General features: G+C 40.5%; 1 protein-coding gene across 2 annotated transcripts; it reads right to left on the minus strand.

Annotated features, from left to right (window-relative positions):
- Positions 1–367: 367 nt before the first annotated feature.
- On the minus strand, positions 368–13,951 carry LOC145496160 (lysophospholipid acyltransferase 6-like). Of its 2 annotated transcripts, XM_081475801.1 has the most exons (15): positions 13,790–13,951; positions 13,469–13,614; positions 12,732–12,809; positions 11,249–11,341; positions 10,435–10,490; positions 10,215–10,269; positions 9,423–9,546; positions 5,532–5,561; positions 4,795–4,885; positions 4,228–4,329; positions 3,787–3,890; positions 3,605–3,669; positions 2,741–2,873; positions 2,143–2,294; positions 368–1,159 (listed from the first exon to the last, which is right to left on the minus strand). In XM_081475801.1, exons 1-15 carry the CDS (start codon positions 13,937–13,939, stop codon positions 874–876), a joined length of 1,665 nt encoding a protein of 554 aa, XP_081331927.1. In that variant the 5' UTR covers positions 13,940–13,951; the 3' UTR covers positions 368–873. The 2 variants fall into 2 exon arrangements, with proteins under 2 accessions (XP_081331927.1, XP_081331928.1); XM_081475802.1 differs by lacking the exons at positions 12,732–12,809; positions 13,469–13,614; positions 13,790–13,951 and adding an exon at positions 12,000–12,730.
- Between the last annotated feature and the right edge of the window lie 841 nt (positions 13,952–14,792).

Consider the following 14,792-nt stretch of genomic DNA (forward strand, 5'->3'; position numbering starts at 1 on the left):
GCATCTAATGTTGTATATTTTCTTTTAATCCAACTATGCTGAAAAACTTTTGTTTGGCTAATGGTACACTGCATATTTTCCTTTACAAATCGGACTACTTACATGATATAAAATAAGTTACTTAATTGACAATATATTAATATCAGCTGACCAAGTTATAATATAAATTAAATATGACCGCCCTTAACACTGGTCTCGTTCTGTTAAACAATATTATTTGTTGTAGAAAAAATCGTAACGAGATTACTTCTCAAAACATGTTGAAACTTAGTAAAACCCTTGGTTATGTAGCTACTCATTTCTCGTCATTAACAAAATGTACCGCTGCTACTTTTTCGTCAGCAGAAATGTGCTACGAACACGAGAATTTTGTAATTTTTTTTTTTTTTTTTTTTTTTTTTTTTTTTAACTATGGACGGGAAACTGCATTCAGGGTTCTCTAAAGGCTCGTTTCCAGATAAACGCTTCGATCGCTGTAAAAAAAAAACATTTCTACGATGGTCTAGTGGTCAGAATTAACAACAGAACAATCCTTTAGAGCGTTTTTTAATTGAGTGTCGAAAGTAATCAGGCAATTACTTTGGTTTTGGTTGTGGTTTTACTACGGTTTGAGACTATGGCTTAGTAGTCTAAGTGGTAAGAAATTGGTTTGGTTTTAGTTTAACTACACTCTATTCGCTAGGCGATCCAACATGGCGGACTAAAACAACGTGCTACCAACAGTCATACGAGAAACCGCTAACCAACACAATCGCAGTAGCGATCAAATGAAAACCAGCCGTAAGCCTTCTTGCCATATCTTGGCCGCTCAATGTACACTTTTTCTTCATGTCGGCCGCTTGATGTGTCCTTGATTACGACCTCTAACACATTTTATCTCGTTCTTAGCAGTCGCAGGCCCCACATCAAGTTCTCTTTCAGCAAGGAATTGCGTGCGCCGGCGTAGAGCAGTCTCTCTTGCCTATTTTGCGCTTCAAGTTTCTTGTTGACTCTGTGGCGAAGCTCGATGAACTCGTCTGTAGTTGAGTTGTTCTGCTCATCTTTCTCCTCTGCTGTTGCTTGTGTGTTTTCCTCAACTTTGGGATGAGTCTTGGGTTTACCGCCAGGCAGAAAAAGAAGTGCTACAAAGCACCAAACGTGTCCGAAGTAATACATAGAACTGTAGAACAAGAATCAGGATTATCGTTAGCACTTAGAATACGGATAAAAAAATATGTTCTTCTAAACGAAAACGTGTAGTCTCTAAAGGTCAGCGCTTCACTCCAGTTCCCTAGAAGGAGTTCAGTCTCGTTACTTTTAGTTATTAAAAAATTACTTTTCAATTGAAGGAAACCTAAAACTATTAGTTTTCTAGGACAGAAAGACACCAAAGAGATAATAATAAAGCATAAAAGAACGAGGATGGCTGAGGATGGAGAAGATTGACACGGATTATAAACGATGAACTTGAAAAAATTTAAGCTTAACTTTTCAAGGTAGCTCATTTAACATTTAGCGTATTGCAGCAATGCCAAAGTATTGCCTACCCTCCCCCGATAGGTCGGTAGTCTATCTTAGTTAAACTCTAACCACCCCTTCCCCCCTCCCCTCAGCGTTTTGTCAGGTTACTTGTTGGAGAAAATTACTGAAGTAAAGTTTTTGTCTTTCTCAAGAACATAAATCGATCAATAGGCATTTGTGGTTAGCCGGGCTAACCGACCTTACAGCCAGTCAAACATCTCTGTAGAACACTGACCCAAACAATTTCACGCGACTTCCACAAATGAATAGCAAAGCACTTGATACCACTAGTACAACAACCAAACTTTGAGAACTGACGCCAAAACAGGAACTTTAGTGGAGGACCGGCCTAAGCAAGGTCAGTAGACAAACCCAAACATGATCACCGATGGGGGCTATTGTTCTAGGATTAGGAACTATTAATGGACAAAGACAAACAACTTTGAGACAAAGTCTATGTCTGGGGCCTTGCGGGTACTTGAATCACAAGACTCTAACGATAACCTACTCACCTAAACAATTCTCAAAACGCATTTCGAAGTTCATATCACAGTCATATGGTAACGACAACAGTAAATCGACTATTAACGTGCTTCTCAATTAGTTTCACCGACAAAATTGAAAACAAATAAGAGCAATTACCGCCAGTAGTCCAGGCCAATGCTCAATTCCAAAGCTACAAATGGGATGGTGGTGAACGTCAAACAAGAGATGGTCACTGCGCATGTCAAAACATCATAAACACGAGAAGCGACACGTGATCTCTGGAAAGAAGGCCTGCAAGTTCGACGAACCTGAGGAACGTAAAATGGTCACTCAATCATGAACTTGGAATTGATAGAGCTGTTAAAGGCCCAGGCATCCTTTCATTGGCTTAGGACATTCGCCCAATATGCTCAGTCAGTTAAATTAAAATTATGGTCTTTTCGGTTATGCTAACACGCCCAACATCAATCTTGACGTGTCTTTGCGCCAACTTTCCCGCCCTTTCCCCGCCCTTTCCCGCCCTTTCCCGCGGGAAACCAATAGCTTACTTTGCCGCGTTTTTCTCCGGTTGCTTCAAATTGCACATTTGCATTTGCATTTGCACTGAGTTGTAAATAAACTTTTAAAATTCCTGTCCTTATAATTTCGTCAAATCAGACCTCTTCTTGAACTTTATTCATTATTCTTTCTTTGCACTTTTTATTTGCTCGCTATTTTACAGTTGTCAGTGTAAATTATATGATTACGGGCTCACCTTTCTCGCAGCTTCAACCATCAGTCCACATGTAGCGAAGGCCATGTAGTATCCTGGGTAAAACCCATGCCAGAAAGCTGACATTACGAACACAGCTAGAGTGCGGTGGTGTGGGACTCGCTCATACACTATTCTGAAAGAGGATGAAACAATCATATATTTCAAATATAAACTTGCGAATAAAGATTTTTTGGCTAACCCGGTCTCATGGTAAAAATGACCTTAGTTGATAACAAAACTGGAAGCTGAAAAGTAAAGTCTGCATACGAGCCAAGCGGCCCATCAGGCCGGCACTTCAGGCTCCGGTTTGTGTAGCATGAAACGACTAGGAGTGTTTCTACTCCCTCCTGGAAGGGATGCTAGTCCATCGAAGGGTTACCCTTAGCATTAATGAAAATCGCCACTAGCCATTTATACACCTGGGGACGGGGAGAGGCACTGTGAGAGTAACACAGTGTCCCCGGCCAGGGCTCGAACCCGGACCGCTTGATGCAGAATCGGCCCCAACCATGAGGCCACCACGCTTCCCAGCGAAAACTGATAAGTAACAGAATAATTTGGGATCTTCTGTACGGTAAGAAATTCAGTTTGCCGTTTTCGTTCTGCGTTTATTTTCGTTCTTTATACCGAGCTAGTCTGGGATAAGACAATCAACTAATCTAAGGGAGAGGATGCGCTAACTTGAAGAAAAGGAGGGCAAGGTTACCCGGGAAAAAACCGGGGGAAAGGGACGAGTTTATTTACAATAAGAAAACAAGAATTAACTGTATATTCCATTTCCCTCCCTGCCTTGGTCTACGGTAAATTTGCCACCTTTTCACGTAACCATACGTTAAAAAAGAACTTTGCAAACAGTGAACTCACCTTCTTAACCACAACACTGTGCAAATATTCCAGTTGTCCAGCACTTGCTTCATGTTTGTTGCAAACTGTGTGAGACAAGACAAAGAAATCAGAAAATTGTGACACTGTGGATAAAATTCGAGGCATTTCCAAAGAAAGACATTACGTGCATACAACTACATACGTGAAAGGGATAAACGTACCTCAAGTTTGAGAATATCGACATTAGTAACTCGGTTCCACTTGGCTTTTCCATTCTCGTCATAACCATTAAACCCCAGTCCACACATGTTGTTAACGGCCTCAGCTGAAACCAAAAAAAAAAAAAATTTACAAGACAGGCATCAGCAGGTTGCGTGTATTTTTCGAAAATACATATATCTTTTTAGATGATTTGGTGTGCAGTATCGCTTTTATATATTTTTACTCGTTGTTTGTACGGGCTCGTCAAAATACGGCACAACTCGTAAAAATATACAGCGATACTACACACCAAAACATCTAACAAGATATAATTATGTAAACCACGAGAGAGAGGTTGCATAACTATTTTATATATCATGCCATACAGCAACAACAACTACGACTACTGCTAATAAGCGTTAAACAAAACGAAATCAGGGTTCACCCAAATTGCTTCTTACCCAACGTAAAAGCGAAGTAATATCTCATTCTAACGGAAAGTATGGAGATCCAGGAATACAAAACTCTCCAAAGAAAATGGTGGGACCTGATGAATTCTGGATCTGCGAGGAAAGACCACGAGGCACTGAGTTTAAAAGTGAACTGTACAATAAAAGGAAAGAGGAAAGATACTAAACTACCTAATTTATTCTTAGCTCGGTCGATATTGAGAAAAAAAATCGTGAAAATTTCGTCATGGCGTCGCGAAAAATGTATCGCAAAGTTCCGCAAGAAAATGAGTCCTGGATTTAGCAAACGATTGGGGTTGTTACAATTGAAGAAAAAATTATGGGGTTATGCCACTGGGCTTTTGAGGGCTTTTGAGGGCTTTTGTCGCAATTGTACGCATTACAACATTGACCAAAATAAAAACAAAGACGGACATCTCTTTTTATATCTGCTATACTTTACAGAAAATTAATACCAATAAGAGATGATGACAAAAAATAAAATACATATGGCAAACTGCTCGATTTAGTCGCAAAAGACTGAAAAAAGTAAGAATTCAAAAAATCACTTTCCAGTACCTCCATTTCTGGCAATAGGATAATTTGATCCAGTGAGTAGAATAACGGTTACACACACCAAGCTGACCGTTATTTTCCTTAGTACATCACTCTATGTAAACCCAAAACAGAAAAGCGATGTTACTTTAACAGTTAGTGAAACTCTTCTGAATCCAAGGACAAGAACGGGGGTTTTTTTTTCACAGCACCGTGGGAACGCAATTCTGAAAACTGGCTGTAAAATAGAGAAATCAAACCAAAGTAATCATGTGATCTCATTTTACACTCTCATCCACAATAAATGCAGTGAGAGGTGTGTACTGAGGACTTTGTTTTCCGAGAACAAGACCGACCATCTTTTCCGAACAAGACCGATCGTCTTATCCGAACAAGACTGATCATCTTTTCCGAAAAAGACCGACTGTCTTTTCCGAACAAGATCGACCGTCTTTTCCGAACAAGACCGACCATCTTTTCCGAACAAGACCGATCGTCTTATCCGAATAAGACTGATCATCTTTTCCGAACAAGATCGACCGTCTTTTCCGAAGAAGATCGACCGTCTTTTCCGAAAAAGACCGACCGTCTTTTCCGAACAAGATCGACCGTCTTTTCCGAACAAGATCGACCGTCTTTTCCGAAAAAGACCGACCGTCTTTTCCGAACAAGACCGATCGTCTTGTCAGCAGCGTCCTTTCAAGTCAGCGCAAAAACACACAGCACAATGATAGTTGTGAATATATTTTTAAAAAACTCACCATTGGCGATGGTTCTTTCTGGCCTGGGTCCTATGAAATAAAATTACATTGTTACTAACTGAAAATTTAAGCTTGTCAATTGTAGCTAAAATTTTAAAAATCTTTCATGACAATTGAGTTTAAAAAGACTCCGAGCTACTAGGCTATCACGCTGGCTTAGGCCCCGCCTACACTACAACGGAGGAATTTAATTTCTACGGTTAGGCCTACCGTCCACACTAATACGTCACGAAAACGGAGATTTTCGAAAACGCTCTTCAAATTGGATAAATTTGTAAACGCCGGCTTTTCGTTTTCGTGTGGGCGGAAAATATTTGTTTTAAAACGGAGCTTTACGAAAACGATGTGGTCACGGCAATCATGTGATTTCCCCGACCGATTTTTCCCCAAACACAAATCCAAAATGACCAGTCGGATTATTGCGCCTACGGTGTAGTGTGGACGGAAAACATTTGATGCGTTTTCAAAGTGATACCTCCGTTTTCAAATTCCTCCGGCAGAGTGTGGACGTGGCCTTAGCAAAAAATCCCTAGTTACCGCTTGAGGGTGTTCCTCACGGTCGTCACGGTATATACCACAAAATTAATTATTGCATACACTGAAACTGATCTTGGCGGGAAGCAGCAACTTCAGATGTTGATGCGAACGCCACACAACAGGTCCTGGTTATTCAAAGAGTGGATAACGCTATCCACTGGATAAATCCTCCTATCCTCCCTATATCTCTTTATGCCATAAGGCACATAAGGCTTTGACATTCTTTTTCCAACCACTACGGTTTGCTGCGAGGTTTCTGACATTCGCCCATGACTGCCACCCAGCTGTTTTCCTTTCATCTTCAACCATTCTCCTCCATGTTGTTTTGGGTCGACCAGGCCTTCTTTTCCCTTCTGGCCTCCATTCCAGAGCTGTGACGCAATGTTCCTCTTTGTCTTTCCTCATTATATGTCCAATCCAATTCCATCTTCTACGTCTGATTTCATCACTCGTTCTGTTCACTCCTGTGTTCTCCTGAATTTGTTGGTGGGAGATGGTCTGAGGCCACCTTATTCTTAAAATCCTCTTCATGCACTTGTATTGGAAACCGTCCAGCTTCTTTGCTTCTGTTTTCGTAAGTTTCCAAGCCTCACAGCCATACATCAAAACTGACCTAACAATTGTTTTAAACAATTGTACCTTCGTCTTTCTGCCAATCTCACTGGTGCCCCATATTCTTCGCATCCTATAAAAAGCCTGTCTAGCGTTACTCAGCCTATGCTGTATGTCCTTGGTTGTTCCACCTTCTTTGTCCAGCAGTGCGCCTAAGTACACAAACTCTTCCACCTCTTCTACCTGTTCACCATTAATCTCTATTCGTTGGTCGTTTTTGGCATTCATCCGCATGACTTTTGACTTCTTTGCATTGATCTTAAGACCGACTCTTGCAGCTTCATCGGCTAGTCTGTTGGTCTTATCTCTTATGTCGACGTACCTAGACGACAACAAAGCGATGTCGTCTGCAAAGTCTAAGTCTTCTAAGATCGAGGTGAACTTCCATCGTATACCAGTTCTTCTACCTTCCGTAGTTCTGCTCATGACCCAGTCAGTTGCAAGTAGAAATAGGAAACCAGACATGACACAACCTTGCTTTACTCCTGACTGGACTTGAAACCATTCTGTTGTTTCACCCTCATCTAGAACTGCACACTCAAAGTTATTGTACATCGCCTTCACCAATTCGATAAGCTCTTCTGGGATTCCGTACATTGACATGATGTTCCACAGACTTTCTCTATGTACAGAATCGAACGCTTTCTCAAAGTCTATGAAATGGGTGTACAGAATTGCGTTCCATTCGTTGACTTGTTCAAGTATATTCCTGAGAGCAAAGATCAGATTAATGGTACTTCTGTTCTCTCGAAAACCTGCTTGTTCCTTCCTCAGGATGTTGTCGACACCTTTTTTGATTCTACTTATCAACACTCTTCCAAAGATCTTACTGATGACTGGTAACAGTGTAATACCTCTCCAATTCGTACATTCGCGTAGGTCACCCTTCTTGGGTAACTTTACTATCAATCCACTATTCCAACTTTTTGGTGCTACGCCCTCTTCCTTCACCTTGTTAAACAGTTTTGTTAGTTCCTGCGTTCTCTCATCTAAATCTGTTTTTAGAAGTTCGGCTACTACGTTATCGAGTCCAGCTGCCTTTCCATTTTTCGTTGCTTTTATAGCACTTTTCACTTCGGTTGGTCGAAATGGTCCAATATCAAATTCTTCGTCGTTTTGCCTTCTTTCCATTTCACGGGGCTGAATGGGCCTTTCAGGTGGGTCTTTGTTGAGTACTGCGTCAAAGTGTTCTTTCCAGATCTTCAGTCTTCTGCTCCCCTCATTTGTCGGTCTTCCGTTTTTATCGTTTACTGCTGTACTCACTCTTCTCGTCTCACCCGTCAAGGTCTTCAATATTCGATGTAATTCCCCAGTTCTTCCATTGTCTGCCGCTCTCTCAGCGTTTCCTGCCATCTCATTCAACCAGCGCCTCTTGTCTTCACGTGCACTCCTTTTCACTTCCCGGTCCTTTCCCTTATACTGCTCCCTTATTCTTTGTTTGACTCTTTCTGAACGTGTACTTTCGAGCTTCAGTTTAAGTTGTCTCCTTTCTTCTACTTTCTTCCACGTTCCTCCGCATAACCAGGGTTTGCTTGCCCTCTTGGCTGTCCCTAGTACCATTTTGGCAGTTGCAACATAGATATTCTCCATTCTGTTGTTCGTTTGATCGGCATTTTCTTCTTCTTCCAATCCCTCTAGGGCCTGGAATCTGTTTCTGACCTCAATGTTGTATTTGTTACGTATTTCTTCATCTGTCAGCTTTTGCATGTCAAATCTTGTTCGACCTTCCTTTTCCCTTGGACTTCTCTTTAACTTCAGCTTAAGTCTAGTCTCCACTAGGTAATGGTCACTTCCCACATCTGCGCCTCGTCGAACTACAGTGTCCATAACTGATGATTTGTATTCCTTAGCAATCATTGTGTGGTCTATCTGGTTTTTAGTTCTGCCGTTTGGTGATGTCCATGTTGCTTTATGAATTTCCTTATGAGGGAAAATCGTTCCTGTAATAACTAACCCATTCATCTCACAGAACTCACACAGCCTTTCACCATTTTCATTCCTGACTCCTCTTCCGTGGTGTCCCAGTACTTCTCTTTCCTCATTTATTCCTTTCCCTACTTTAGCATTAAGGTCTCCAGTGATAATCAGGATGTCATTTCTGCCGCATTGTTGCATTGTACTTTCTAGCTGCTAAAATGCAGCAGAAATGACATCCAGTAAATAGCCTGGTTTGTTTTGTCACACTTAACAACACACTTAACTTAACTTAGTGTTATCCACCCTTCGAACAACCGGCCCCAGATGTCCATACTGATTACGGCGGGAAACTGAACCATGACTTTCAACCTATGGAGTATCGTCAAATATGCAACGGCTTTCCACTTTTCTGATTGGCTGCATCAATCGCGGCATGCGATAAAAATGCGTATAAAATGATATCACTTTACTTCATGATAATCACACAAAAACGTCCTTCAATTTACACTGCGACTCTGTTTCAATAGCCTGCTTCACGCTCGTGTATCACGCTTCACGGTCTGCTCCGCTAATCCGCCTGTTCAGCAGGCTACTGTTTCAAGATCTACGGATTGCAGGCTGAAGTCTCTCAGATGAAGCAGTTCGAAAATCAAAGATTGTACAGATTTTGGGCTGAGGATTGGAGAACCTTGAAAATGTGGTAAGGGTGGCTTGTTGTTTGGAGCAAAATCTGGGAACTCCGGTTTTAAAACAAAAATTAAGCTAGTAAACAGTGTAACGGTTATTAAACCTTTACATGATGCCACTCAATATTAAATAAATCACCTTTGGTCTGATGTCTGATCCATCAATAAAATCATTAAATTCCCTGAAGGTACAAACAGGTCCTGCTAGTATCGAACTGTAGTGGAACAAGTAGCTGAAGTATTCCAACAGAGAGGGGACTTTTCTGCACAAGAAAATAGTAAAACTACAAAATTACCAATTGAGAATATTTTGAGTAGTACTAGAATACCTGTATGTAGAATTTAAGTGCAAGCGAGTGTTGTGGCATCGAACTTGTGACAATGCAAAAGCCGCTTAGAATATGAATAAAAATAACCTTTCCTCTTGCGTTTTGTCCAGGCCATTTTGAATTTTAAATACGCGGTCAGCCAGTGCAAGATCTGGGGTCGACCAAGATGCAGAACCGAAAATTTCCTCCGAAATTGCTCGGGGCGACGCTCAAAGTCGCTCGCAGTTCCATTATGCTCGGTGAGCGATCGGATCTTCCGAGAATCTGCTAATCCCAGACTCCGCGTAATTTTTGGCTCCAGATATCGCACTGGCCGATCGCCCAAAACACCAGACACGGTCAAGGGTCATAAAGTTTCGAAATGTTTTCTAAATTATTTTTAATCAAAGTTGTTCTCGATGTTTCCGTCAAGTTTGCTTAAACTCCCAATGTGGGATCCAAGGGCCTGCCTTCTGATTTTGGCTCATTTTGTTATAAAACAAAAGGCCATTCAAGACTACCGGAAACAACTGTCTGTATAAACACAGATTGTTTTGGTATTAATTTGTGTGAATATAAACATGTAAAGCCAAAAGATTCAGAACTGAGGTTTAACAACTAACTTGAGCCTTTCTCTTCTTTGTTCCTCTGTAAGCTTGCTTTCATCCCTTGCCAAGCCTATATGATCAGGCAAGCACAATTGAAATGACTAAAAATAAAATAATCAAACCAACAAATATAAAATGGTAAAAAAATTGGAGTACTGAAATTTATATAACTATGTTATTTCATGAACATGGTTGGAACATCTGCTTGCAGATCAGTTAAAAAGCTTGTTCTCACCATCATGGACACTGAAAGCCACATAAGCAGTTCTTTGTACCAAGATCATCAGTGGGCTGCCGTGAAAGAAAAATAAAACAATTAGGAGTTAATTGGGATTTCATGTTAATTTATATCTTTTTAAGGATCACAATGCATGTGCGTTATCATGCCGACCATCATTGGCAGGAGCAGTGCTTATAGTGGTGGACTCCAGATCAAGGAGTCTCAAGCTCAGTTCAGGGTCATTGTGTTGTGTTCTTGGGCAGACACTTTATTCCGGACGTATAAACCAGTACTAGTAAATTTAACGTTGGGCAGTAACACTTAAGTACTGTGATGGATTAGCATTGCATCTAGGAGGAGCAGGGAGTAAATTCTGGAATACTTCAAGGTGTTCTGTGTGACAGAAACTGGAAATAAGGCACCAGACTTTGCACTTGACATTACTTATTATAGGGATGCCACGTACAGAGGAACAATGATGGGAGTAGGATAATTTTATGACCTATACTGGTCCCATGCTCAAACCACTAAGCAGATGGGAGACGTGTGCATGCTGCTCAACTAAAATCAAGCTTCCTGTAGGGCAGTGGTCAGAGATACCAACTGATGTACAGAATGGCATTAGCCTTCCACGCAGATGATTTTTGTGTTCATCAAACATGTACTCCCCTCCCCCATGTGTGGGAGCGGTACGTTACAAAAACAAGGAGTTGTGGGTTTTACTTTTTTTTTCTTCTCCAGGAGAGTGTCAAATAGAACCGGCCTGTAAGTATAGGAATATCTTGAAAACTACAATACTGTGATATAATTTACTGACAGAATTACTTACCCAGTAAAATCCAAAGTGTAGCCTCCATAGTCAGTAATTTGTCTGTGGAGATGAGCGACAGACAGGAATCCCATGGACACTGCCAATACATATCTTTGAAAAAATATTTTAAAAGAAAATTTTACATTAAATATATATAGGCAAGAAATCTCAAACAAAGTTGTGCAGTGCAGCTTAATTTAACACTGCAATCCCAGTAGGCCTTTTGCATGACCAGTCATGTGACTGCTAATTTCTAAACTTTTTACTACATAGTTTTATATGAATTTCAGAACTGGAAAGAGCATGTTTTAAATAGCCAGAACACCAATTTTCAGATCAGTGTCACATAAGGTTGAGATTTATGATGATTTGAATATTTGCAAAAATTAGAAGGTTTTGTCTGGAAGTGAGGAAGCTTTGCCCTCCAGAAAGCTTTTCTGTTATCTATCACTACAAAAAGAAGCTGCTGAAGCAAATCAATTACAAAAAGAAAGAGGAGTAAAAAATTAGGTAGGATGGAAAATTCTAGGCTCTTAAACCAAAAGATAAATATCTTATGGCAGTTTAAAAAGTTGCAAAATTCCAAGGATTTGTATGGAAAATCACTGGAGCATAACATGAGGGCTAAGCACCTTCTTCCCATACAAATCCTTCTAATTTCCAGCGTCCATACAAAAGATCCCTCTTAAAGAATATAAACCTAAAAATTTGCCTGTAAGCTTATTTGTAAATGTTCTTTCCATTTCTGATAATTAACATTATGCATTACCAATGACTAAATCAGTGTGTTCTTGAAAAGCAAGTCACGTGTCCAATTGTTGCAAAAGGTCTATGGATAAATGATACAATTTTTGTCAAGTAATCCCTTCAAGAACAAAAAATCATCAAGTTAACAGTACATTTATCTAGCACCAAATTCTCCCAACTGACATTAAATAGATTGCTAAACCATTCAGTTATGGAGAATGAATCTTTTGCTCCCTGTTTAGTGTATTCATATGTTGCTTCTCCAGGTCTATCACATACTAAACCACCCAATGATACCACTGGGTCACAAAGGCTCTGTGAGGGGAAATGTCTTGCCCAGAAACCCAATGAGATGATACCCCTACCACCACGCCCTTCAACTGTGTAATGATTTTAGATAGATCTAGCCATGGGATACCGTAAGGTAAAGTCTGCATCAGGCCAGTACCCATACAGCCTGAGCTTACCCTGGTTTCTGCAGCATGCAGTGACTAGGAGTATTTCTACTCCTCCCTGAATGGGATGCTAGTCCATCGCAGGGTTACCCCCAGCATTAAATTTGCCAGTACCCATAATACACCTGGGTGGAGAGAGGCACTGTGAGAGTAAAGTGTCTTGTCTACGAACACAACAAAATGTTCCTGGCCAGGCTCAAACCTGGGGTCTATCATACTAATCACTGGGCCACCCCACCTCCCAGATGACTAATACTATGCTACCCATCAAATTTGAAAAAAGAGCAAATTCAGCTTACCTGTGAACAACTGAAGGGTTCAACAGCCATGTGAGAAAATAACAAACCGCACTGAAACTGATTAATATCAAAATTTGCCTGCCATAAGACGAATGAAACAAACATTAGTACTTTAATTGGGGGTTTTCAGAGCTGCTCAATTTCATTACATCTCACAAGCTCACTTTTCTCATTGTCTCATTCTCATGCAAAATTAAATCTGCTTAGAGCTTTGGGTTAGGGGTATAGACAAAATTTTTTGTATCTCTAGGAAAAGTTCAGAATCACCACAGTTGAGAATTGTTTACATCAGAGGGGAGTGTTTTCTCTTCAGGGAGGAGGGTGGGGAAACGATCCCCTTCCCCTCAGTCCACCGGAAGCAATAGAGTTAAATACACCCTCCCCCCCACCTCCAAGTCCACCGGAAATTTTAATTACGTGTATTTTATTTTAAGTTACTAAAAATAATAACCGTTTATATTCTGTTTCGCTCGTTTAATGTGCAAGAGAGCAAGCGAAAAAATTGCTTCAGCTCTAATGTAGGTAGCCTGACTAAGCCGAGATAGGCGTATGTTCGAACTCTCGCAGGCTATAATTTAGCATTTCAGGGAGAAGTCAACAAATAATTTAATCCACCAGCCATTTGAAATATATAGAATTAAATATTAATCAATTTGCTTTGCATAAGCGAAACTTAGCAAATAAAGATCTTTTTTTCCGCTGAAAATATTGTAAGCTAGCTGATAATTACATCTTACCGTTCAAAACAAAACCACGTTATAGCTAATCCCCACACAAGGCCTACAGCACGTCTTGTGATGGCAGAAACGCGGCTGGGATGCAAAACGACTCGGAACGCAGTGCCAAGTGGAAAACATAACAACATACAAAATACAAAATTCACCTGAAACGAAAATTTATTACACTTGACGGTAAATTAACAGCTCAGAAATTGCAATGAAGAGTAAAACAGCCAGACTGATTTACGCTTAAGCTCAATTTTATGTCCCAGCTGTTTAGACACATAAATTATGGCTAATGAAGTGAAACCAGAAAAACGTTACCGACATCGTACTTACCTGGTCGGGCGAAAAGTTTGTTAACCGGCCGATTTCTTGGAGCAATTTCTCTAAACTTGACATACTAGCTGCGCTATTGTGGAAAAAAAATATATTACAAAAGTGCGATACAGATAAATGCAGTGTAGATTTACATGTTTCGCATGACATAGGAAGCGACAAAGATGACGGTTTAGTTCCAGTGCTCCGCGACCTTGAATGAACTTGTACATTTAATTTGGCATGCTCCCAAACTGCACGAGACCAGTGCATGGACAGTTTGTTGCATGTCAGGGCCACGGGATTAAAATTATTAAATTTAAAAAATAAATCAGCTGAAAATGTAACTGAAAGAGGTGAAATATCCATTGATACCTGAGGTTCGCTCAAGGTGTCACCTGAATTCGAAGAATACTCAGCCGCGTGAGAAGGTCAATTGATGTCGATTTCCCAATGCATGGTTTAACAACAAAATAGGGAGGTTTTTGTTGAACATTTGGGCAGGATTAACAAAATCCGCGACAAAATGTAGGTATTATGTCAGCGCCCATTAAGGTATTCAATACCGCCTGAGAAAGGCGGGTTGCCATCCGCACCATATATAATTTTATAGAGCAGTCAAAATAGCACTTCCCATTGTCAACAAGCTTCAAGACACATGTAGTGAAAGCTGACAAACAAGAGCATTACTGTAACAAATAGCGGCTAATAATTTAAATATCATGTCCTCGATCTCTCGCCAATATAACCGAGCGATCACAGCTTCATCTTGTTAGATATTGTACGGATATCTATGTACACGTTCAACCGCACGCTTTAATGTGCGTGACATAAAGAAAAGGGTCACGAAATCTTTCTGCGTCAAAACGCGAAGATGTAACGATAGTTCCGGTTTTCGTGCTTGGCCTCCCACGTAGTTCACGTGAGGCTCCAGCCTAAACTAACACTTGTAAATGTCTCAAATTTCCGAAATCCTCCACTTTTAAACCAAAGGTCAAAACTGTGATTAGGTAGCCTGGCCTGG

Source organism: Orbicella franksi, chromosome 8 (genome assembly GCF_964199315.1).
Source record: "Orbicella franksi chromosome 8, jaOrbFran1.1, whole genome shotgun sequence".
In the NCBI taxonomy this organism is placed as follows: domain Eukaryota; kingdom Metazoa; phylum Cnidaria; class Anthozoa; order Scleractinia; family Merulinidae; genus Orbicella; species Orbicella franksi.